Source organism: Carassius gibelio, chromosome A19 (assembly GCF_023724105.1).
Source record: "Carassius gibelio isolate Cgi1373 ecotype wild population from Czech Republic chromosome A19, carGib1.2-hapl.c, whole genome shotgun sequence".
NCBI lineage: Eukaryota > Metazoa > Chordata > Actinopteri > Cypriniformes > Cyprinidae > Carassius > Carassius gibelio.
Window position 1 is genome coordinate 9,224,938 of NC_068389.1, and position 27,522 is coordinate 9,252,459.

General features: G+C 37.9%; 1 protein-coding gene and 1 long non-coding RNA gene across 3 annotated transcripts; both read right to left on the reverse strand.

The window, feature by feature from the left end:
- Positions 1-16,778: 16,778 nt before the first annotated feature.
- Positions 16,779-19,744, reverse strand: LOC127935026 (uncharacterized). Of its 2 annotated transcripts, XR_008147948.1 has the most exons (3): positions 18,902-19,744; positions 17,370-18,857; positions 16,779-16,990 (listed from the first exon to the last, which is right to left on the reverse strand). XR_008147948.1 is itself a non-coding variant. In XM_052532610.1 (2 exons), the coding sequence occupies exons 1-2, from the start codon at positions 19,636-19,638 to the stop codon at positions 17,456-17,458; spliced, it is 2,139 nt and encodes a 712-aa protein (XP_052388570.1). In that variant the 5' UTR covers positions 19,639-19,744; the 3' UTR covers positions 17,143-17,455. The 2 variants fall into 2 exon arrangements, 1 of the variants encoding a protein (XP_052388570.1); XM_052532610.1 differs by lacking the exon at positions 16,779-16,990 and having other exon boundaries at positions 17,143-18,857.
- LOC127935027 (uncharacterized) lies at positions 17,143-19,885 on the reverse strand. The gene is made up of 2 exons (XR_008147949.1): positions 19,738-19,885; positions 17,143-17,390 (listed from the first exon to the last, which is right to left on the reverse strand). It is a non-coding gene; the product is annotated as an uncharacterized LOC127935027 (long non-coding RNA).
- Between the last annotated feature and the right edge of the window lie 7,637 nt (positions 19,886-27,522).

A 27,522-nucleotide genomic window follows, 5' to 3' on the forward strand; every position in this document is an offset into this window, starting at 1 on the left:
TATTATCTGAGCGTTCATCTGGGTTAAATCTGTATTTATATCCATATGCGTGTATAGTGATAGGTGTAGTACTCTAAAGTATGCATTTGCACTGCGTCTATGTAGTGGAAAGAGATGGCTAAATCTGAACAGCATCCAGGGCCCTGGAAACACAAGAAAAGAACAATGTATTTATAAGGATCAATCAGTCGATTTCCAGATGAGAAAAAGCATTTAAAGGGTTAATAAACTGTATTCATTTATTAATTGCTTCTCTCTGCTTAGAGTCTATCTAGACCTAACTCATTACTGAAACTAGATATAAATTGGATTTATTTTTTTTACTATATACTGGTTATATTTCCATCTATTTTCATCACCCAGGTTATGTAAAAGGGGGTTCATTCCAAGGCGGTTTAAAGGTGACATAATCAACATTAATCATTATTTTTCTGTGAATAATAATTAACATACTGCACTGATATATGCATTGGTTTGGATGCAGCATCATGCAAAAGCAATGAGATGATTATATAAATATTCAAATGTCTCTCACACCTTTTTCCTGGATCAACATCCTTGTTAAACAACACTGCAACTAACAAAACAAATGTTATTGATTCATTTCCAGGCGGGTTCAGGTTTTTAGTTGAAAACAGAAACTTGAAGTTGGACACTTTGGTTTGTAATGACAGATGAAGTGGATAAGATGTCTCTTATAAAACGTAGAAAAATGACCAGTAAAATGGGTTCTTTAATTTGTATAAGTTTTATAAGAGGCATTTACAGTAATACTAAACTAAACTAAAATGAGGTGTGTTTGACTTGTGTGCAGGGATACATGGATGATTGGTATCTGACTTTACTGTATAAAGCAGTATATAAAGCACTGAATGAAAAATGTTTCTGCTTCTGAAACATCTGTGTATTTGACAAACAGCATCTTATCCACTTCATGTCTATATATATATATATATATATATATATATATATATATATATATATATATATATATATATATATATATATATATACACTTTATGTGAAAACTAGTATAAATAAATAAAAAGAGACTTACTCATGTTTATGATCCCTGTTGAATAAAGTGCTTCATTCTTTTTTCTGAGGAAATCAATTTCTCAAATCCTCAACCACATCACATCTTTTTGGGGTGAATTATGTCTTATGTCTCGCTGCTTTTTCTTCTGTGTGGGCGTATTCAAGCAGAGCGCTTCAGTTTGAATCTGAATAGCGCATTAAGCGCGGGGCGTGGTCACATTAAATATAATGAAGGGAGATATGAAAAACAGACATTGCTTGTTTTCATATGGATTACTTTATCTCAGAATATTTGTTTTATATTGAGATATCTCTCTCATATCTCTTCGTTGAGTATTCACGGAGTTACAGTTCATTTTAATTACGTGTTTGTAAATGAAGATCAGAGCACACAAAGGCTGCAGACAGCGCACCTTGTTTGTTATCTTTATTTTATAAGTGCACAAAGGTTCTTTGTTATTATGTCTGTATCCAAAAAAACTAGACCCTTTACAGATTCGATTGATGTATTGCTCTTATCTGTATGATTAAAACTGAGAGTGTAATTTAAGTTCTTTTCGGGGTTATCAGGAGAAAATGACTCAAAATGCGTTTATCGTTAATCGACTCGAAAGGGTTAATATTACACCAGAGGGCAGCAGCGCTAATAACACTCACAGCGCCGAAATGAAGAAGTCAAGCACAACACGATTGGGTAATAAATGTACGAACATTTCTGACATGTAATATCTTCTCGGCTCGGCACGTCTCTCTCTCTCTCTCTCTCTCTCTCTCTCTCTCATGAGCTATGCTTTCAGTTGTTTAGCACTGGTTGCGGTGTTCAAAAAGGATAAATTCCTTGACACGTCTGTGTGTGGTGGCCCCTGATGCCTTGACCCCAGCCTCGGTCCATTCCTTGTGAAGTTCACTCAAATTCTTTAATCGATTTTGCTTGACAATCCTCATAAGGCTGTGGTTCTCTCGGGTTGGTTGTGCACACTTTTTCCTTCCACTCAACTTTCTGTTAACATGCTTGGATACAGCACTCTGTGAACAGCAAGCTTCTTTGGCAATGAATGTTTGTGGCTTACCCTCCTTGTGAAGGATGTCAATGATTGCCTTCTGGACAACTGTCACAAAGATCAGCAGTCTTCCCCGTGATTGTGTAGCCTAGTGAACCAAACTGAGAGACCATATTGAAGGCTCAGGAAACCATTGCAGGTGTTTTGAGTTGATTAGCTGATCGGCATGTTACCATATTCTAATTTGATGAGATTGTGAATAGGTGGGTTTTTGTTAAATGTAAGCCAGAATCATCACAATTAAAAGAAACAAATACTTAAACTAATTCAGTCTGTGTGCACTGAATTCATTTAATACAAAAGTTTCACAATTTGAGTTGAATTACTGAAATAAATGAACTTTTTTCCCACGACATTCTAATTTGAGATGCACCTGTATTTCCAGAACAGGATGTATGATATTAAACTTAAAATAAACTACACAAACAAAACCCAATTATACTCTGCGGTTCATGATGATACATTGATTGTGTAAAGACATCAATGAAACTGAACAGTATATTGTTTTTTTACATCATCATCAAAGTAGTCCATGTGACATCAAAGGGTCAGTTAGAATTTTTTGAAGCACCGAAAATACATTTTGGTCCAAAAATAGCAAAAACTACGACTTTATTCAGCATTGTCTTCTCTTCCGTGTCTGTGACATCATGAACTCTTCACAGCAGTTCAGTCAGTGTACTGTTTGAGTGCATGAATTACTCCGGGATATTGGTTTGTTTGAACTCAGAGGGAGTGTCAGCCACATTAAAAAAAAGTTAACATCATAAGTCATTTGTGGATTAATGCGTATTAGAGATGCAAACCGTTTAAAACGATTCAGTTCGATTTGGTGAACTGAATGATTTGTTCGCGAACCGGATATCCAGAGTGCTTTGATTTGAACTCTCTCTCACAACAGAAACGGAAGAGAAGACAATGCTGAATAAAGTCGTCGTTTTTGGTGCTTCAAGAATTCTAACTGACCCTCTGATGTCACATGGACTTGATGATGTTTTTCTTACCTTTCTGGACATGGACAGTATACACAGCTTCAATGGAGGGACTGAGAGCTCTCAGACTAAATCTAAAATATCTTAAACTGTGTTCCGAAGATAAACGGAGGTCACACGGGTTTGGAACAACATTAGGGTTATAAGTTATAAATGACATAATTTTAATATTTGGCTGAGCTAACCCTTTAATGACATAATTTTGATTATTTGGTGAACTAACCCTTTAACTTGGTTTTGTTTGTGTATGTTTTTTTATTGTATGTTTTAGCTGTGATTCCCTTTCCCATCAATTATAAGACTGACAGACTGAAAAATCTCTGTTTGTGTTCTACTGAAGAAACAAGGTCACCTACATCTTGGATCCCCTGGGGGTAAGCAGATATACATTGGGTGAACTATACCTTTAAGATCTGGAGGACAGTCTTGCACACTTACTTCCTGTCGTGCGCATGTGCTTTCAAGTGGTCAAGACTGCAAGTGTGGGTATTTGGACAAGGCAAAAGTCACTTGACTGCAGAGAAAACAAGTGAATGTAAATCACGTAAGTTACAGCAAGACCGTAGGTCTTACACTGAATAAATGTGTTGTGTCCCTTAAACACTTAAGACATAAATCTATAAACGTCTTTATCCATATTTAAACATGAAGGTGTGACCTTGTGAAAAAGTTCACTTCAGCATACTTTTAAAAAGAGTTATCATTACGTGATATATAATTTAAAAGACAAAATACTGAAAGTGTGTGTGTGTGTGTTTTGGGACACTGAAAATTAATTTAAATTGATATAAATGCAATATGCTGAACTAGTTTTTTTTTTATTGACTCACATAGGTTTTTATGTCATTTTATAATTAGTTCTATCTATATTGTCCATTAAGAGTAAAATATTTGAGCTGCCCAAAACCTATCACCCCCTCGATAAGGTCGCCAGTGCTTTATGAAAACAAGATGGATATGTGTGTGCATGAATTTTAAACAGTGCTGTTAAACGGAGTCTGTTACATTGTAACACAAACTGCTTTTACAAGAAACATTACCAAATCTCCAGTTTCTTAAAGAGTCAGGAAAACTCAGGCCTTTGCTGAAACCTTCCACACGATGGCAGCACCTTCCTAAATTCTCCAACAACTTGAAAACTTAATGCAATTCATCCATAACCCATAACTAACAAATCAATTTCTCTCAGGCGGCACAGTCGTATATAGACACTATCTGTGTACATGAATAACACTTCAGTCCGGCATCACCTTGATAAGAGTTTTATTTCAGACATGTGGGGACAGAATCGTGCCGCCTTTGAGAGCGCTGACATCACGCTCATATGAAATACTCCATGCCAAATCCAAAGATCGAATTCAGCGCATGAGCTCCTCTTGAACATGCAGCAGTGTGCTTTCAGGGAGCAACGATGCAGATCTTCTTTTACTCTAAGCCTGGAAATTGGAGATGTTTTTTTAAAAAGCAGACTTTCACAGGATGTATTACATGTGCAGTATGATTCTGTGTCGGTCTTTGTGTCAGCATCTCTGACATGAGTGTGAACAAAACTGACTCTTATTGCTTTTTCACAGTCGTGCAGTGTGAGGACTCCATGTTCCTGGATTAGCAATGACTGTAACAGATACTCTTTAAGAGGGTAAAAATCACACACTTGCAGGTAATAAGAGTCACACTGTTCTTGTACAGAAGGACATGTACACTTCCTTCCAAAATGAGCTACTGTCTTTCTCTTTCTCTCTCTCTCTCTCTCTCTCTCTATATATATATATTTGCAACATTTCTGCTGTACATGCAGGCAGTTTTAGATCAAGTATGGCAAACACAGATACGGACCCACTTTATATTAAGTGGCCTTAACTACTATGTACTTACATTTTAATTAATAATTTAGTACAATGTACTTAATGTGTACATGTTTTTACATTGTACTTATATTTAAAAACAACGACATGTAATTACATCTGTATTTAATTTCTGTAATTACATTTATAGTTACACTGCTGACCGATACTTTACACCTTAACCCACCCTTAAACTTACCCATACCTCCAACCCTCTCCCTAACCTTACCCCATCCCACCTCGATAGCAGCAAAAGTGTTTTACACTACAATATGTACACAATAAGTACATTGTACTTATTTTTTTTATGTAAGTACATAGTAGTTAAGGCCACCTAATATAAAGTGGGACCAAATACACAAATTATACCTTAAATTGATCTGCCTAGTTTACCCAAAAATATTCACCTCATTATTTACTAGGGTTGGGTACTGAAACCCGTACCTATAGACCAAGTCAGAGAAGGCGTCACAGTAACGTCATTTGCAAACACTGGGAACAAGTGAAGGTATATGGGTCAAATCCATTGAATAAGACAGACTTATTTTTTTGACGTTTAAATGGACGGACTTAATTAACCACTATGATTACTCTATTTATAAATCATACATTTAATTTAAACAATAATGCAGAGTTGTTTTTCCTTATAAGAATTGTGAGATATAATCTCGGAACAAAGAGAATAAAACCAGAATTCTGAATTATCAAACACATTTTTTTTTCTACCACCAGATAGACTCTGCACACAAAAAATGTAATTCCTGTTTTGGATATATAAGACTATCCCAATATCTAACGTCAATTTCATTGAATAACAGTGCTTATTGCTATAATAAAATGACACAAATAATGGGTAAAATAGTCAGTCTTTTTTATTAGATGAACTGTTTTCGAGTTCCTTTAAAGCGAGGACAAAAACATGGTTGTGCCCACCAGAATGCGTTTTAGTGGTCGCAGAGAACATGAAACCATTGAAACTTGATTTACAATTTCTGAAATAAACCATTTTGGTACAATATTAGGTCACCACTTTGAAACCTGTAAACCTGGATTCCTGAATCAAATGGTTGAGAGTATTTTTGTTTCAGGAAAATGGCTGATGCCTTAAAGGGAAACTCCTCCCAAAAATCTGTCATCATTTACTCACCCTCATGTCGGTCCAAACTTGTATGATAATTACAAGATAATTAGAGAAATGTCTGAAGTGTTACGTTGGTGGGCTTCAGTGTTGTTTGGTTCCCAATGTTCTTCCAAACATCATCTTATGTGTTCTGTAGAGGAAAGAAAGTCTGGGACAACGTGAGGGTGAGCAAATATTCCCTTTAAGATGTTGTCTAGGTAGGCAGCTCATTGGGTTTTGGAATTACTTCACACTCGGTCTCTGCTCAGCTGTGAATGGAGGAGTCCACTCTTATATTAGTTCTGGGAAGAGCCGGTGTGTCATAACCCCCCCTCCCTACTCGTTCAATCGGAGGTGAGTGAATCACTGTGACTAGCAGTGCTAGAAAAAAATAAAATAAATAAAAAACGAGGAAGGGCGACGGAGCCAGGAACAGACGGAGCGCGTGCCTCCAAATGTGATTAGGAGCACTGAGTGTTCACTTTAATCCAGTTACAAGCAGAGCGCCCAGGGGACTTCTCATCGCCAAATAAATCGACCGCATTGCAACAGACAAGCTTTCCCTGAGGAATACCAGAAAAGCAGAGAAACAGAGAATGTGTTGGAGTGAAAGATGTGTGCGTTTTTTTCATAAATGGCTTCGTCATTTTCAGTGGTTGGATGATAAATCTGTTGAATGAATTCCATACACTTATTTTGTCGGAGGGATCAAAAAAAATTAACCTATTAGTCTTGGATGCCCATAGTAGCCACATAACAACATGCTAAAAATCACACCGAACACAATATAAACCTTCTATGAAATAAAAAATGAAATTAGATCAGAGGCCTGAAGTTATTGGGGTGGCAAACAGGGGAATCAAACTCAAACCTCGGAAGCACGAGCAAGCCATGGTGCATTACTACAGAGATTTAGATATTAACTTTTCCCACGCCAGCATAAAAAACAAAAAAAAACAAAAGTTTAACATTAGGCAGTTTATTGCTTGAAAATCATGTTATTTTATGTATAATGCATCTGCTTGCATATGTGATCACTTGTTTCTGCTGCTTCTTTGCCATGTTTTGAAAAGGATGTTCAGTACTCTTTCAGAAGATAGCACCTAATAGCGTAATAATATCGTAATAGTACCTCCTACCATACACCAGTGAAAGCACGGAAATCCAGAAAATTCAATGGGGATGAATGAGTAAAGGGTGAAGTGATAAAATAAAAAGGTTTGGTTGAAAATAATCATAAGACGAACATGAATCTAAGTACCATCAAAATAATAACAAGACCAAGCTAAATTTGCTGGTTCACAAACTGTTCGGTTCAATCCAGTGTACTTGTGGTTTTCACTCATTTGACCTTGATGAACTGAATGAAGAAATAAACCTGGAAATATTTTGCACATCAAAGAAGGTTTGAGATCCACAGAATTATGATCATCATGGACCACTGGCACTTCAAAGGTGTTTCACAGTCAGCACAAAGTTTCTATTAAGTAAACAACTAAAATAAATTTTAAAACCCTTTCGTTTTAGACAGATTTTGTTGGAGACATTGCTTGTTATATTGGTGCCTTCTCCATTAACCATCTCCATTAACCTCAGGTTGCTCCCATGGGATGTAATAATTGTACTATGAACAAAAGTACTTTACTATTTTACTATATTTCACTTTGGATAAAAGCATCTTCTAAATGATTAGTGACATAACAGTGAATCCGCTGGTATTTCAACAGCACGTTTCCAAGCTATTCTGTACATACAAAGTAGTGGACATAGCGCTAATTTATTTATCGGTGTAGATCTTTAAAAGTCTGTGCCCTTGGGAAAGTCAGGCTATTCCAGACAAGCATGAAACGGGTTGCCTGATTACGTCATTGTGATGGGAAGTGGGGTGTAAGGTGAGCTTCATCAAAAAGCTTGCCATTCAGCATGCCCACATCCCCTCCGTTCTTAAAATATTACTCCATGGCAAATGTTCAACCTAATTACATTATGTAGAGGAGGAAGCTTCTTAGACAAATGGCGTTTCGCTTCCAAAATTGAATTGCATCCAAATTCCAAAACGTAAGGAGAGTGAATGAGAGTTCTTAATGGTTTTGTTTTCAGTGTGTTTTTCTGAATGAGTCTTTCTGTAATGTCTTGTAGGTTTGATCGTGACCGATGTGATGGGCAAGTTTCAATTAAGATGTTAGAAAACCCAAGCTCATATGACCGAATCAGCAGTACGGTGTAAATATGGTTAGTGTGGCAGTCTGAGACTGTGTGTACTAGAGTCTTACAAGGATTGGGGATATGAATATTATGTATTGTTCAGGTTCTGATTCCAGTCAATGATTCTTTTAGTACTTTTGAGAATAACTAACCCGCAATATTTAACATTAACAAAACCAATTCGTTAACAATGTAGTGATTGTTTTAATGTTCAAAATAGGTTTCAATATAAGCAAAACTGTACAATGAATCTCTAGCTGTAAGTACACATTATGAATCAGACATGACTTGAAGGTGATTTGCTGTTAGTGAGGGAATCATTAAGACTGAATCAAACCAAGTCTATTTGATTGATCCATTTGGTGTAAAGGAGTTGAGTAAATGTAATTAGTTACTTTACTTAAATAACTTTTTGGCTACTTTGTATTACTGAGCATTTTGTGCAACTAAAGACGTTATTGCTATCTACAGGGCATTGAAGGCACTATATCTTGTGCGTTTTGCCCTTACTCACCCAAACTTGTCAACATGGCTATTTCATGTGAATTAGCTTTTTCTTGTTTTTCACTGGCATTTCTCGTAGGTGTTGAGGAATAGTGCACCTTTGAGCCTATTCAGTCTACATTGGTATAATGCTGTTAAAATCAGATACTCCAAGACTTTATTGGAATTGGTGACTTGTAATTGAGTCACTGTTGCAAATTTTCACTGTAAGGTCTGTACTTTTTCTCATGTACTCTTTACACCTCTGTAAACTAACGTATCGGACTGCGTTTGTTCATTTCTTTCATTGTGGTGCTGTACATTCAGTATAAACACAGTCTGTGAGAATATTTTGATGCTGGGTTTTGTCCATGGTAGCAAAAGAATGTAGACCTTGAAGAACAATCCAAAAGTTCATCATGAAAATAGTTGAAGAATGCACTTTGAGGAGCCAGATTGTTTCAACAATGGAATAACCGTTAAGAAAAAGAACCCATGCTGCTCTGATACGTTGAAGGCCAATTTTACTTGAGAGTTGAAGAGTGCCAGTTTTGTAAGTTAAAACTTGTAGACCTGTGTGGATCTTTCATACAGATGTTAATCACTGATATGGGGAGTGATTTCAGCAGGCTGCGAGAGAGCAGTAGGCATTGACCTCCATTAGACCTTGTGGATTCCCTGATCTTACACATTCCCTCAGCAACCCCTATGACCTGTGTTTCATCATGTGAATTGCAATCAATGAATCTCCAACAAATAGAAATACATCATTCTGTCACAGTCTGTTACAGTAAATCAATAGTGCTATATCAGTTGAATACCTCACTTGTGTCCGAATGTAAAGTGAATACAAGAAAAAAAAAAAAAAAAAACAGGCACACAAATGTTGAGGCTTTGGTCATATCACTAAAGTTTAACAAGTTGCTTATATTTTCATGAGTAATCTTCTTTTCTCTGTCTTATTTTCTGTGCAGAACTACAGAGACAAACTGAAACACTTTCAAAGCGAGCAGATCGGAAACCTTTACGAGCTTATGCTTGAGTCCACAAAACCCAACCGCCAGTTTGATATTCAAGAGGAGGGAATACCAAAGTAACACCCTCTGAAGGGAAAAGAAGGATTCTTTATCTCCTCTCTTTGGGGAAGTCGTCCCATTGGGAGATATTGACTCATTATAGAGGACTTCTGTTCAAAGTCTTTGTTGCTTCTTTTTGATGTTTCTGAGGATAAAAGGAAAAGATAAAGGTGGCTTTGTGATCAGCAGCTATAATGAGAATGCTTGAGCTCTGGTAACAGCACCAGCACTGGTCAAAATTTAATTATGTCTTTAAACTAATGTGTGAAAGGGTTAACTCATTTTTTTTCTATTCATTTTGCAAAGCAGTTCTTGAAATGCTATGAGTACCAGTTTTTTTCAAGGTCAACCATTTGCCATTCTGCCATTTTTAACAGATTCACAATAGTTTTTTCATGACAGCTTTTTCTTCAGACTGATGGCAGTAGGTCTGGACTCCATTGCTCCTTCCATTGTCCCAAAATCCCCAAGAGGCCATCTGACCCACATGTAAAGCAACCAATCACAATTTGTTTTTTTTAGTGTCATGATTTGGGGTATGAATTCAATGTGTGTACAATAACAAACCGGAATGTTTCTAATAAATCATTCATTCAAGAATGTTTTGAAAGTTTACTTTGGTGTAGAGTATATGTTGTGAACTACATATACATAAAAAAAAAAAAAAATTCCAGTGTTTAGTTGATCCTGATAAGCGAGCACTGGCTTTATTCTTCCATGAAGGGGATTGGGATTGGAAGGATCACAATAACTTTGTTTCCAAGCAGGCCATCTAAGAACACACGTCTCCCAAAAAACCTGTGGAATTCAACCAATCAGATGACGACTTTGAAACCAAACTGTTTCAACAGTGCCATATGCATTAACCATTCAGCCAACAGTCAGCGTTTCGGCGTATTGAAAGTCGTTATTGTCACTGGCATCATGTGTATATAGGAAAAGTTTGCAGACACACTAAAAAGCCATTCTCCAGACACTCATTGCCTTCATTACAGATGAAAAAAAGCTCAAATCAATAATGCTTCTTTCACTCTCTGAATTATTAAATTATCTGAAAAATAATACCTCATTAGCCTGAGACAGTATCTGCTCATACACTTTCACAGTAGATCTGCACCAAAAGCCACTGCGCTGTCAGCTAGCATCAGCTGATTGGTTGAGAGATATTTCCCCCCATGTTGAACTTCACCAAATCCTGCACTGCAAGACAAGCATCTTTAGTCAAGTACGAAAACCAATTTAATGAGCAATGAACTCTAAAATCAATGGCTTGTGAGGAAATCAGTATTCATGTGAGAGCATGCATACAGCTACAGTACAAATAATGGCAAGGAACGATCCAAAGTGTTTTGAATAGAGGCGTTTAAGCGGAGGTGGTTTGTTTTGCTGCACTTAGCACACCCATCACACAGATTAATTTCTGAATGCCACTTCAATTATAAAACACATTGTACACAAGCCATAAACGGTGATCTCCCACTACAAAAACTCCCCAAAACATTGCACAACGACAGTCATGCCATATAAATCAGTTTCTTTTTATAATATTCTTCTACTTTCAAGTGCTAGCTTCAAGTTTAGTGGAATAAAACACATGCTAACCGGAACATATTCACTTCATTAATATGTACACCTTTGTCAAGTTAGAAGGGCATGGCTCTTGTTCAGATGGCTTCTGACAGGAGAGAAAGTGAAGGTGTATTCTTGGGGATTATGGGAAGACTTGGAGGTAATCTTTATGCTTTTGTCTCTGAACACTGAGAGAAAGTGATAAATCAGCCGTGTATGTATGGTAACCTTTTGCTTGAGCTTCTCAAGTCTAGAAAAGCTGAACAAAAGATGGGAAAAGGGCAGAAATCAACGAACAGATGATTCAACATGACAGCTGTATGCACTTCAAAATGATAAGCCACTGGAAAACCTTTACACACTGGAAAACTTTTTTTTTTTCCAAAGAATAACGAAGTGTGTTTATGAGAAAGTACTATTTAATTCTTTCTAGTTCAAAATGGCATGTTTAATTCAATATTACCTGCAATTGTATGCAATTATTAGTGAAATTTACTAGCAATTTCTGACTGAAAATAGTAAAATCAAAGTAAATATTTTTTTTCAGGGCAGTGTTTTGCTTGATACACATGGTACGAAGCTTGTGTTTCTAAAGTTAAATATCAGGGATTGATTACCCAAAAGTCCTTGTTGGATCTTTGAAGAAGAAGGTAGTAATTACTTCTGGTGTAACGTATCATCATTGGTGTAAGTGACAAGTGGCCTATTGTGTGCTGAACTATAATGTTTATACAGTGTGTAATTAGCCTAAAAGCTTGATTGGGGCTAAACCTTATAGGGAGGACTTGTAAATGTTATACATACAAGATTGTCAGTCTGGAATACTGTGTGAGTCAACAAGCTATAAAATGAAGCGGTAGAAAAGATACACACAGAGCCAATAGGAAGTTTCCAGGTTATAATTAGGGAGCAGAAATGGAGACATCAGACGGTGTGCCTCGGACAAATCAATTTTCATTTGTTGACACATTGTTTTATTTATAATGTAAAGCATTGATTTATTCAAACAATCCCCGCCCATCGCAAACAATTTGGCACAACAGATGCAGATGATTTGCTTAATGGAGATTGTGACAGATATATTGAAATTGAAATAAGATTAGTTTTTTTCTTAAATAGTAATAATAATAAAAACATACAGGTAAAAAAAATTAAAAAAAAAAAATCAAAAAGTCACTTTGGATTTGCCCCTGAATTAATAATAGTTAAAGTAATAATTTTGCTTAGAAAATGAAACTTTTTTTTTTTTTTTTAACTTTTTTATGATGATGATTCCTATTAGTTTCTCTTTTCCGGAAACTCTATTTTTCCCTGCTTTCCTATATTTGCATAAAAAGTTTATTTTTCATTATATATATATATATATATATATATATATATATATATATATATATATATATATATATATATATATATATACTGTTTAAATAATGATATATGCATAACTTGATCATTTAAATAATATATAATTGTATTTAAATAACAGTTGAGTATTTTAAATATGGATAATGATTTTCATGTGTTAAAATGTCTTAAATGGCCAAATATAGCTGCTTGCTGGTTTTTATTTTGCTTTGGGAATGAAATGTGACCTTAAAGTATTTCTGGGCAGGTTTCATGAGATTCTCCTATTAATTCCTTGATAAATAATACCTCACAACTTACTCACGACACATATAATTGCTCTGGTTTTCTTTTGTTTTTTTCTCAAATATTTTCAGCCAAGAGTTGACAACAATTTCTTTACTGCTGTAAGTGCTTTTGTGGCATATCTTGGTTGAATTGAGAAGCTGTGTTTGGCTTGAATACACTTGTAGATCTCTAGTGAACAGGAGAGCTGAGATCTGTGACTTTGAAGAGCACATTCAGGAAGTGACTCACTGCCTCATTCAGACATGGCTCTTTACATCTCAAGAGCGTTTCTACACTCTCTATGTTTCAAATATCTTCTCCAAACCACCTTCCTTTTCAGAGATATTTATGCAGTGCTGCGCTTTGCTTACTGAAATAAACCAGACTCAGCATTGTTATTTTTTTTAACATTAGTATATTTCAAACACAATGTAAATGAACGAACAGATTAAAACATACTATGTGGTGAGAAAAGCACTCATGGCGAGAGTTTTAATCATGCTTTGTAGGAGCACTCTGCGTTTTCATGTGTACTGTATGATGTTCAAGGAATAGTTTGCACAAACATGAAAATTGTCATGATGTAGTCGCATGTCTTTCATATACACTTTCCTGCAGCAGTTGAACACAAGAGGAGTTTGCAAAATGTCCAACATTGGGAACATTTTTTTTTTTTTTTTCAAACACTCTTTACTAGATTGCTAGTAAATTTTACAAAAGCAATCTCAGCTGTAATTCAGCTCTCTTCATTTGCGTCGCTAATTCAGAGTGTGAACACGATGCTTTGGAAGTGAAAGGGATTTGAGATTGTTTGTTGTGCTGGCATCGCTCATGAAACATGACGACAATAAAATGCTTTTAAGTATTTTGCCCTGCTTAAGATCACCCTGATGAAATTCATTTACCGTCTGTTTTTTTTTCCATTATGATTCAGCTCTTTGTACTGATTACAGCTTTTACATTTTTGATGCAGCAAATCTTCACAGCTATTTCTAGCCTTTCTTTTTATTCCACTCCTAAATCTGCAACATCAGTTCCAAACGGCTGAACAATGATCATTCATTTCCCCCTCTTCAGCTTTGCTCTGGTTAGTGAAGAGAATTGATAGAGTTGGTGGGCATACCATGAATTATTAAAAGTCAATTATTTAAGAGAGATTCTGGGTGGAGCTACGGTTCAAATGACCTCTACTCATGGCACTTCATCTATTATATACATAATCTTCTACTTAATAATGCTTCCTCGGGGTCGTGGACCATATATGTAGAGAAACATGATTTTACATGATCAAATTACTAATTGTTTTTTACCTCAATAATATAGGCATTTAATATAATAATACATTTGATTTCCTGTGTTAACATTTAAGTTGGGATTATAGAAAGATTCATTTTTAGAGTCAAGAAACAAGAGCTGCTATCGATGATGTCAGGTGGCATTTGACTGGACAGTAATTTTGGAGAGGAGTATAATATGAGTCTTCTACGTATATATATATATATATATATATATATATATTTAAATGTATGAATACAAGTTTTCATATAAATGACTATATAGATAATTATGAAATCATATATAAAAAGGACTTAAGTCCTACTTAAGTGGGTCAAAAAACACTCTAAAGTTCAAATAATTGCACTTTAAATTGCAAATTTAAACAATATTATTATTAACTAACATGCAGTTAAGTGTCTGAAAAACATTAAATTTAGTTTGGACGTAAAGGGATAGTTGAAGAATGTTGGTAACCAAACAGGTTTCCAGTGACTTTTTTATGGAAGTCGATGGCTACCATCAACTGTTTCCATCAATATCTTCAAGACATCTTCTTTTGTGCTCAACAGAAAAAAGAGACTCATACAGGTTTGGTCGAGTAAATGATGGCAGAATTGTATTTTTTTGGGCGAACTATCCCTTTAAGTATGTTCTTGTAATGTATTTTTACTCTTTTTAATCTTTCCTTTTTTACAATAATTGTCATAGGTGATCTTTTTAATGTTACAGTATACAGTGTATAGAAAAATGAATATTTTGTAATGTTACACAACAGTAATAATGAATCATGTCATCCTACACTAATCTGTCCTCCTGAGAATGGAAACCATCCAATAGTTTGCTTTCATTGAGAGTCTAATCACAGCTGTTTGACAGACAGGCGCTGTGTGCGTCTCTCGGTGGAGCATGTTCCTCACAGGTCACTGAGGAGGCTGATCACACTGAGACACTCAGGATCAATCACAACCCTGCTAATAAGGAGTTTAATGCAAGCAGGCAGTGTGGAGAATAGAGTCACCTACAGGATTGACACACCGATGAGCAGCCGTGACATCCCATCAGCCTGCGTCTGCACCCCCACACCACACTGACAGATCAATATATTCCTCATCTCAATCAAGTGCCCTGTGGAGACCACAAAAGTCTGGGTAAAGCCAGTGTCTACTGTAATCCTTCGCTGGACACAGATGGTTGAAGTGAGCTGTATTCACTGTGTGAAATTAAATGTACTTCAACAGTTTGCCCCGTTTTGTCTTTTTGGAAATGTGTTTCTTTCATGCAAAGCAGCATCATGGGAAATGGACATGAACTATTTTTGGGAAGTTAACACGTCTTGAAGTATGACATGCTACACTCTCTAATCTTTGATAATACATTTGAATATTTCCTTTATTATTCTGACTACAATGCATGCAGCTTCTATGGCATCGTGATAAGAAACTACGTGGATTATTTGTTCTATTAAAAAAAAATGAATTTGTCTCAGCACAGGTGAGCCTGAGTGAACCGGTGAAGGGTTAATATGATTAAACAAGAAACTCAAAGAAATGTTGATCAGCACCTAAAAATACACTTTTATACAAATTGTAACTTGAAATCTGTTGATTACCTAAATATTAAACTGAAGCTAGTGAAAAATGCATTAAATACAATAACAGCATCAACAAAACAAGACTTTTATAAAATAAGCCATTTATTTTAATAAACTTAAATTAGGTGACTAAAATGTCCTTAAGGTAAAACCCTTTGCAACCCTATAGTTTTGGCACAGATGTGGAACCAAAACAACACCTGATCCATTTCTAATTTCATTTTCAGATCGTTTTGGGACTGAGGCAATCTGTGAATAATATCTTTGCATTTTAAATGAAATTTTGATTGGTTTGTGATGAGAGTCTATTTTAAAGTAGGAAAACAGTGTACCAGTGAATGAGCATGCACACGATTGTTGAATATTCATTAACATATTCTAATCAATCTATTATAGACTATGTAAAATATGCCAATAACAGCTGTCACCTACACCTGCCTATGTACCTCCCATAATGCAATGAGACCTTGATTCACAAAGATCCCAAACACAGGCTGCTCATTTGCATGTGCAATATAACAAATTTGCAAGTGCGCTTCATTGGCAGATTGCAAGTGATTTACTGAAAATAACAAAATAGCACATAGTCATACTTGCAAATATATCCATTTAAATGTATATGTTGTTAGCTATGCTGCTCATGCTATTTGCATTCAAATACGCCTGTATTTTGTGTGTTTATAAAGGCATAGCCAAAAAAAAAAAAAAAAAAATACAGATTAATTAGTTTACTGTTTCTTATGAATGCCAGTCATTTTAGGTTTTTTTATACACATAAACCTTTTGTAACATTTCAGTCTACAAGCTGCTAGGGATTTCTGATTACTTTTAGGTGCACACTTTTGCAGGATTCACGAGTTCTACCAGAAAGACTCGGGAGATAGAGGAATGTACGAAGCATACATTTATTGACAGCTCAGCGAGCACAATTATAAATTTCTTTGGCGGAAGGCCCCGTCCATGGTTCGTAATCCGAGGGTAGCGAATCTGCATTTCCTGCCTGAAGACGAAGGCAGGGGCGCAGCAGACCCCCCCTGGAAGGTAAGGACAGGACCATCCTGGTGGTGGTGGGGAGGGTGGAGGTTGTTGTCGCGTTGGCATCTGCAAACTCAAACATGTGTAAGTACGATCTTTTATACAGGAGTATAAAGACGTGATTGGATAATGATGAAGGTAATTAGTGACGAAGTGATTGAGTCTTCCTGGCAGAACTTAGGCTAAAGCTTCCATTTCTACCAGAAAGACTCGGGAGATAGAGGAATGTACGAAGCATACATTTATTGACAGCTCAGCGAGCACAATTATAAATTTCTTTGGCGGAAGGCCCCGTCCATGGTTCGTAATCCGAGGGTAGCGAATCTGCATTTCCTGCCTGAAGACGAAGGCAGGGGCGCAGCAGACCCCCAAAATTAGGTGGATTATGAGACCTCCAGACGGGGCCGGCCTTCCCCCCAAAAAAAAGTAGATGAAGTATACCCACCAGTTGTGAATCCTAAGGTTCCTGGAAGAAATAGAAAGAGAGTTAGCATGACCAGTATAATGACGTTAGATTAAACTTCTTAAGTTTTACAGAAATAGGCCAGACACAGACAGCAACGATAGGCAGGACACAGACAGCCACGATAGGCAGGCATGGACAGGCCTTGTTAGACCAACAGAAATAGCCACGATAGGCAGACAAAGACAGGCCTCGATAGACCAACAGAAATAGCCACGATAGGCAGACACAGACAGGCCTCGATAGACCAACAGAAATGCCACGATAGGCAGACACAGACAGGCCTCGATAGACCAACAGAAATAGCCACGATAGGCAGACACAGACAGGCCTCGATAGACCAACAGAAATGCCACGATAGGCAGACACAGACAGGCCTCGATAGACCAACAGAAATAGCCACGATAGGCAGACACAGACAGGCCTCGATAGACCAACAGAAATAGCCACGATAGGCAGACACAGACAGGCCTCGATAGACCAACAGAAACAGCCACGATAGGCAGACACAGACAGGCCTCGATAGACCAACAGAAATAGCCACGATAGGCAGACACAGACAGGCCTCGATAGACCAACAGAAATAGCCACGATAGGCAGACACAGACAGGCCTCGATAGACCAACAGAAATAGCCACGATAGGCAGACACAGACAGGCCTCGATAGACCAACAGAAATGGCCACGATAGGCAGACACGGACAGGCCTCGATAGGCCGAACATAAATAGCCACGATAGGCAAGACGCAGACAGCCACGATAGGCAAACGCGGACAGGCCCCAATTGGCCGAACATAAATAGCCCGATGGGCCAGACGCAGACAGCCACGATAGGCAGACACAGACAGGCCCCAATAGACCGTACATAAATAGCCACGATAGGCCAGACGCAGACAGCCACGATAGGCAGACACAGACAGGCCCCGATAGACCAACATAAATAGCCACGATAGGCCTCACGCAGACAGCCACGATAGGCAGACACAGACAGGCCTCAATAGACCAACAGAAATAGCCACGATAGGCCAGACGCAGACAGCCACGATAGGCAGACGCAGACAGGCCTCGATAGACCATACAGAATAGCCATGATAGGCAGACACAGACAGCCTCGATAGACCATACATAAATAGCCACGATAGGCCAGACACAGACAGCCACAATAGGCAGACGCAGACAGGCCTTGATAGACCGTACAGAAATAGCCATGATGGCCAGACACAGATAGGCCTTGATAGACCATACAGAAAAATAGCCATGATAGCCAGACACGGACAGGCCTCGATAGACCAACGGAAATAGCCACAATAGGCCAGACGCAGACAGCCACGATAGGCAGACACGGACAGGCCTCGATAGACCGTACAGAAATAGCCATGATAGCCAACACAGACAGGCCTCGATAGACCGTACATAAATAGCCACAATAGGCCAGACGCAGACAGCCACGATAGGCAGACGCAAGACAGGCCTCGATAGACCATGATTAGCCACGATAGGCAGATGCAGACAGACCTCGATAGGCCGTACATAAATAGCCACGATAGGCCAGACGCAGACAGCCACAATGGCAGACGCAGACAGGCCTCAATAGGCCGTACAGAAATAGCCACAATAGGCAGACACAGGACAGGCCTCAATAGACCATACAGAAAAATAGCCATGATGGCCGGACACGGACAGGCCTTGATAGGCCGTACAGAAATAGCCACGATAGGCCAGACACAGACAGCCACGATAGGCAGACACGGACAGGCCTCGATAGGCCGTACAGAAATAGCCATTATAGCCAGACACAGATAGGCCTCGATAGACCGTACAGAAATAGCCAGGATAGGCCAGACACAGATAGCCACAATAGGCAGACATGGAACAGGCCTTGATAGACCATACAGAAAAATAGCCATAATAGCCGGACACGGACAGGTCTCGATAGACCGTACAGAAATAGCCACGATAGGCAGACACAGACAGCCACAATAGGCAGACATGGGACAGGCCTTGATAGACCATACAGAAAAATAGCCATGATAGCCGGACACGGACAGGTCTCGATAGACCGTACAGAAATAGCCACGATAGGCCAGGCACAGATAGCCACAATATGCAGACATGGGACAGGTCTTGATAGACCGTACAGAAAAATAGCCATGATAGCCGGACACGGACAGGTCTCGATAGACCGTACAGAAATAGCCACGATAGGCCAGACACAGATAGCCACAATAGGCAGACATGGGACAGGCCTTCATAGACCATACAGAAAAATAGCCATGATAGCCGGACACGGACAGGTCTCGATAGACCGTACAGATATAGTAACACCACCACCAGTAATTGCATGAATTTACCTGATTAGTTACAGGAGAGCTTGCTGAGCTTCAATAATGGTTTTGAATCAGGTCTGATGTATGATTCAAATGCTTAGGAAGACCATCTGCCCATGATCTTAACAGCTGATGTAGAGATCCCTCATTCAGCTGCTGAAGTAGCTGCCCCAATTCTGAATGAATGGCCAGTAGATAGACTGCAGCTTTGAGAACAGTGGTTAAGTGAGTTCTAAACAGCCTTGGAAAGGGGGCTCCGTTAGGAAAAATAGAGCTGGTGCGTTTTAGAAATTCTAGGTCGGATTTTTAAGAAATTTCACCATGCAGAGAAGGGACAGGATTATTGATTTTAGAATTGTTAAGGTGACTCCAGAACATTGCACATCGGTTTTTTTAGTGCTTGAGGAGAGTGTGAAGAATTTTTGGTCCGAATCATAGATCTGAAGGAAATGCCGCGAGCAGGATCAAATTGATTGGTTTGAAGTGAATTCCCCTGGAAGCATAACCTGTAGAAAGCAGATAAACACTGCCTCCAGAAGAATATTGAGGTACTTTGAAGGAAGGCCGTAGCAGATGGAAGTAATTCATTTTGCAATATGGGCAGGGTAATAGGCAGACATTTGTCTTTAATTTGTTGGAAGATTTAGCTAACCCCTCAAGTAGTAATAGAACTGAATAACCAAAAGGCTTGAAAATTTGATTATAAAATTTAGCGTGGATTAGATGCTGGCAAGGAGTCTGCGAATAGAGAAATTAAGATTGCGATTTTTTTTTTTTTTTTTTTTTTTTTTTTGTGGGTTGCCTTTTCTGTCCTGGGTTTGAGGTGACCCCAATAGTGTTATATATAGCCCCTAGAATGTGAATTCTACCGATAAATCCCTTTTGAACGCGATTGGGCTATTTTTTTTTTTTTTTTTTTTTTTTTTTTTTTTATAGTAGTAACTGGTGGTTTTGAGAACCTGGCAACCCTGGCCTGGAAGCACACGGAACTCTGCCAATGTTCACATCCTCTGCCGAGAAAAGCTTGTAAATCATCCAACACAAACGACTGCAGATAATCACCGCGACACAGAGCTAAGCCAACGATCCCGTGTGCATCTTAGAGGAACGTCGAACTCTAGATAGTTTGCGGGGCACGAACTTAATTACAGCAAGTAGATGAATAAACACAACAGCTTGAGCAAGTACAATCGCGTCGGAATCTGCGGTTGTTGTCGCGTTGGCATCTGCGAACTCAAACATGTGTAAGTACGATCTTTTATACAGGAGTATAAAGACGTGATTGGATAATGATGAAGGTAATTAGTGACGAAGTGATTGAGTCTTCCTGGCAGAACTTAGGCTAAAGCTTCCATTTCTGGAATTGGCGGGCTTCATGAATGATTGTCAATGTGAGACTTACCATTGGCTGCTCTAGCATTAACATTATTCAATACTATGATACATCAGATTTTTAAGCAGCTCAGTGAGCTTGATTTAACCTACAACACCAGTGCTGGCAGAGCTTAAATTAAGTGTTAATGATACTCAACTCTGCAGGAAGTATAAGGTTTTTAATCAAAAGTTCATTTTGAAAACCCCAGAAGAGTGGAAAACAGAAAAAAAGGAACACATCACAGCAAAACATCAACCCCATAGGATGTAGAACTAGAAGGGGAAAGAAGGAGAAGAGAAACATTGAGGAATAAAAGTAAAAGATGACAGAGAAGAAGTACAAAAACAGGCTTGAAGCTATGGATGATGCATCTCACAAGCAAGTTTCAGGCTGAATGTCAATGCAGTGACTGTAAGTACTAGATGTGTTTCACACATTTTGCAGTGCGTCTGTTAGCTATATTGCAATATCAGCTCATGTTGTGCTTTCACCTATATCAGACATTCAATTAAATTAAATTCAAGTTTTTTTGTATAGCGCTTTTTACGATACAAATCGTTGCAAATAAACTAAAAATTAACTTTCTACAATATTTAGTAGTAGCTTTTCAGTGGTGTCAGTTTATGTGCATATGACAGGAATTTTCAGAAAAATGTATACAAGACGTAGTCAACCAGACGATGAACATTATTACAGCAAGTATTATATGATGCAATCACACTTGTAGCAATATTTGTTAGTTCTGTATGTTGTTTCAGGGTTAGCGTCATCTGATGTCCTCTTCTCAGGTGTTCTGGATCCAGACTGGAGCTTGTGTAAATCCTAGTTACCAAGGGATGTAAATCCTGCAACTGCAGTCACAATTTATGAGATGCATTATTCCAATGCTTGGCGAAAGAGATGTGTTTTTAGTCTATCCTAGGAACTATGAAAAAAAGTCCAGCCTTTTTTTTACTTTAGGGAGCGTGATGGATTGTAGCGTGGTATAAGGCTAGTTAGGTACGCAGGAGCTAAACCATTAAGGGCCTTATAGGTAAGTAATGATCATTTGTAACTGATACAGAACTTAATAGGTCAGTGCAGAGACTGTAAAATTGGGGTAATATGATCATATTTTCACCTGGTAAGGACTCTAGCTGGTGCATTTTGGACTACCTATAGCTTGTTTATTGAAGATGCAGGACAACCCCCTAGAAGTGCATTACAATAGTCCACTCTAGAGGTCATGAATGCATGAACTAGCTTTTCCACATCATAAACAGTTAACGTTTCGTAGCTTGGCAATGTTTCTAAGATGGAAGAATGCTGTTTTTGTAACATGGGAAATATGGTTTTCAAAAGACAAGTTGCTGTCGAATATAACACCCAGATTTTTGAATGTAGAGGAAGTAACACCACATCCGTCTAGTTGCCAACTGTAGTCTTGAGATACTGTGTAGTTTTTTTTTGGTCCAATAAGTAATATTTCTGTCTTATCCGAATTTAATAGGAGAATATTATTGGTCATCCAATCTTTTACATTTTTAACACAGTCTGTTAGCTTTGATAATTTAGAAGTTTCATCTGGTCTCGTTGAGATATATAGTTGAATATCATCAGCATAACAGTGGAAACTAACTAACCGTATTTTCTAATAATATTACCAAGGGGCAACATGTATATTGAAAATAGCAGAGGACCTAGGACAGATCCTTGTGGCACTCCATATTTTACTGGTGAGAAATGAAATGACTCCCCATTTAAATAAACAAAATGGTAGCGATCGGACAGGTAGGATCTAAACCATCTTAGAGCCTGCCCTTGAATACCTGTATAGTTTTGTAATCGATCTATGAGTATGTCATAATCTATGGTGTCGAACGCAGCACTGAACTAGCAATGAGATGCAGCCTTGATCTGATGCAAGAAGCAAGTCATTTTAACAAGTGCTGTTTCTGTGCTATGGTGGGGCCTGAAACCCGACTGAAATTCTTTATACAGATAATTTTTGTGCATGAAGGAGCTCAATTGAGCAGACACAACTTTTTCAAAAATTGTAGACATAAATGGAAGATTTTAAATGGGCCTATAATTTGCCAGTTCAGTAGGATCTAGTTGTGGTTTCTTAATTAGAGGCTTAACAACCACCAGCTTAAATGGTTTTGGGACGTGACCTAAAGATAATGATGAGTTAATAATGTTAAGAAGTGGTTCTTCGGCTACAGGTAACAACTCTTTCAGTAATTTAGTGGGTACAGGATCTAATAAACATGTTGTTGGTTTAGATACAGTGATAAGTTTATTTAGCTCTTCCTGTCCTATAGTTGTAAAGCACTGCAGTTTATCTTTGGGTGCGATGGATGAAACTGAAGTATTAGATGCTGTAGAATCTACATTCACTATTGTATTTCTAATGTTATCTATTTTATAAGTGAAGAAATTCATAAAGTCATTACTATTTAACGTTGATGGAATATTTGAATCTGGTGGCGCCTGGTTATTTGTTAATGTAGCCACTTTGCTAAATAAAAACCTTGGATTGTTTTGGTTATTTTCAATGAGTTTGTGAATATGTTCAGCCCTGGTAGTTTTTAGAGCCTGTCTATAGCTGGATGTACTGGTTTTTCATGCAATTCTAAAAGCTTCCAAGTTAGTTTTTCTCCATTTGCGTTCAAGACTATGAGTTTCTTTCTTGAGAGAGTGAGTATTACTGGTATACCATGGCACAGTATGTTTTTCTCTAACCTTTTTCTATTTGATGAGGTCAACATCTTCTAATGTATTAGAGAAAATAGTTCCCATGTTGCCAGTCATTTCGTCTAGTTCATGTGTATTTCTGGGTGCACATACCAGTTGAGATAAATCAGGCAAGTTATTATTAGCCATCAAAAATAAGAATTTTTTTTTTTCAGTCCATACCAAAAGGTTTGTTTTCTAGTTAGTGTTTTCTAGTTAGTGTGATGTGTGTTATACTGAAACTCTACTATGGAGTTCAAGAGTCTATTCCGGAATTTAATATCCCATTCATTTTCTCCATAGTGAAATTTAAACAAAAAATCTCATTTTTGTCAAGGACTAAGTCCGGATCTGATTCAACCCAAAACACCCCCAAATCTTGCACAGTCCTATACCTGGGTCAACATTTTATTTGGTAAAGTTAGGCAGTTTTGATTTGTACGCTGTTTGATGATTGCATTAATTTATATACTGTATGCATCTGCTTGCATTTGCTTTTGCTTGATTCTGTTCCTTTTTCATCTGTATTTTGATCTGGAGGTTCTGCACTTTTACAATTAAAACACAGAAAGAAGGAAAAGAAGAAAAATAGTTAAAGCCATTAAGTACACAGTCTTACCTTTGTCTTTTTGTACGATTTTCAAAAACGTTTCTGTTCAAATCAAAGATTTGAATGTTAACCTATTTGGTTTGGTTCTTGCCTTATAGCTCTTTAAAAATCCCTATGGGTAAAATAATAAATAATAACCTTCTGGATCCAACGTGGATAGGCACTAATGTGCTCTATATGCAAGAATGCAGACAGAAATACTGAATGAATTGCCTTTAAGGGTTAGGTGAAGGCTCTCTTCATGACAGACAACCATAAACAATATCTCACTGCTGCTACCAGTTACCACAGCATTCGGCCTGCTATTGACACATCAGGGAACCATAACCCCGCTCCATGGGAGGTCACATTTACAAGCCATCAGAATATTGATCTACTTATTTGAGACTTTACCCCAAAATAAATAAAGCAATCACCATCCTGACCCAAGGCAAATAACACTGGCCCTTCATTTCTCAAAACCACAAAAGTGCCTGATAGATTTTTGCAAAGGTCAAAGTATTAGAAAATCCCTTTTCCTGTCTACCAAATTACACTCCTTGACAATGGATAGAGGCCAAGTAAGTTTGGGACGGATGCGACTGTAAAGCTTGGCACCTGGTTAATGTGCTGGCATGAACAATATGATTAAAGCTCTGCTGCTAACATTAAGGTCACAGCTTCAGTCCTCACAAAGGTTGAGTCTGGCAGTGATGGTTTACTGGATCGATATTGTTTGAGAGAGAGACGCCCCAGGTTGTCCTATGATGACTGAGTCTTAAATTAGTGTACTGTACTACAACTTGTTTTGGAGACAAAGTAGCAGCAGCACTCCACTTCTCTAAGTATTCATTAGTGTTTACTTAATAATCAAATAGGCTCTCCCATTACTTTACATCATATATCCAGGGAGATCTATAACTTCCCTAGGCGCCTAGCCCGTTAGAGCAGGTTTGCTGCTCTAACACATCCCATTCCTATAGATTTTCTCCTGCTTTAACAGGTGAAAAAACAAAGAAAGAAAGAAAGAAAGAAAGAAAAACACTGGGCCAATTTCAGCCCCTCACAAACAACTCATAAAAATAATGTGTTAGGAAATTGATGTTCTGAGGAAAAAATAAATCAAATAATAATATTCAAGAAAACAATTGTACAGAAAAATATATTTCAAAAATAGGTGCAACCAGCAAAGGTGAGAAACAAAAGATCATAATTATGAAAGATACACTTTCATTCACAGCCTTCTCCAGTACGGTTCAGAAGTTCAGGTGAGAAGAAAAATATTAATACATTTTACTTGATATACAAAAATGTAAGGAGATAAACCACACTATAATCGAACCCACATTAAAGACGATGCTGATGAGAGATTCAAGATGAGAATGAACATAAAAATATATTTTTAGACATGGGGTTTTATGTTAATGTGAAATGTTCTAAATATTTTTGCAATTGTAAATTGACCATGAAGAATGTTTAGCACTAAAAAAAAAACAAAAAAAACACTACCACTAAGTGTAAGTGTTGCCGTCTCAGAGCGGACGTTGCCATAGTTCCATTCGTCAAATTTACTTAAAAACTAAATAAAACATAACAAACAATTTTGTTTGCGTCATTTTTTTTATTAATAATTAAATGTGAAGTGGAGTGATGTTGTTTTTTGATGATTTGCCCAAAGAGTGTCATCAACTGGTGTAATTCTTTGAGGCAAATATGATTTAATATGAAAATTGAGAAGATCAACTGAACCTAAACTTCTTTACAAGTTGAGTTAAATGTTCCATGATTAGTTGTTATCAGTTCAATGAAGTCAATGCCACTGCTGCTTTTTTTTTTTTTCTGTGGCACTGATGATGTCCTTCAACTTCAGCATACTGATGTGTCAGCTGCCCACTTGAGTCCTGACCTTGTGGTGATGCCTGCACTTCTGACCTTTTCATCGCTGAAGTCTCTGTACATCATCACAGCCGTGTACTTTTCCACCTTGAACTCTTCAACCACTGGTATCTGTCCGGACCTGATGTAAAGCCCTACTGACGTGAAGCTTGGTGGAATTCTGAGCCACCTGCAGAGGTGTTTGTTCACCCGCCTCTCGACTCAGATGTCAACAGATGTCATAGGTCCTTAAAATTGTCATTAGCAATATGAGTTTTGGTAGCAGACCATGCTGAAATAGCCAGGCCTTGGACCTTCCTGGTAAGGTAGGCCTGATCCCTCCATCTTTCTCAACCATTCATCAGCCTGTTTCTCTGTCCTAGATACATTGCTTATGTCAGTGAGAGAGGCATCGTACCACTTCCATAGTCATTTTATAGTTTTTTCCTTAATTGAAGGTTTAACCTCTCCCTGGAGCTGGAGTTGGACCTTGCTGGTCACTTTCCCATTTCTAATAACCATGCTTCTTCAGGATCCACCTTTTTTGTACATAGGATGGAGTTGTTATGGTTAGGTCATCCATAAAGCCTCTCATTAGCGGCTGGCAGGTCAGGATTTTTTTTTTTCAGCCCTCAGCTCTTTTCCAAGACAATGGGATAATGCCTTTTGTCCAAACTCTCCACAAAAGTTTCCATAACCTGCAGAGTAACGTTGGGCATCTCTTGTATAAGGTATACCACTTGGTCCTGGGGCAGATACTGATCAGGCTTTCTGTTCAATGTTTTGGACTTCTCTCCGTGTTGTTTCACTGGTGTCAAACTCTCCCTGCTAATGTGGCCTCTAGAACTCTGTCAAGGTCCTGGTCTAGTTGGTACCATCATTTGTTGTCACCTGCTGGGGGCCATTTCACTTTCTCTCACACAGGTTCAGCACCTGGGGTGGCATTAGGAGCACCTCCTGTGGCTTTGGGGTGGAAAAGCTGCTGAGAGTTCTCCTTTGCTGTGGGGTGCTTCCTGACTGGAGTCCTCCTGCATCCCTTTCTCCTCTCTTCCACAATTGGAGCTGGACTGATGTATCTTAATTCCCTTTGCATTTGTACAAACCTTCCCACACTGGCAAATGTATTGTAATTTACATTTACAATAAATGCAGTTAGTTGAGCTTATAGTGCTTTTTTGACACACTTAATTATGACAATAAATATTCAAAAATTCTAAAATACTTATATTGTCTTTGAAATTTAGTTAAAGTGAAC

Excerpts from the sequence above, each read along its gene's own strand:
- LOC127935026 (XM_052532610.1), bottom strand. The coding sequence starts at position 19,638 with ATGAAGGCCTGTCCCATGTCTGCCTATTGTGGCTATCTGTGTCTGGCC. Across the intron at positions 18,858-18,901 it reads TTTATGTACGGCCTATCGAG|GCCTGTCTTGCGTCTGCCTA; the intron begins GTCTGTCTGCAT and ends TGGTCTATCGAG.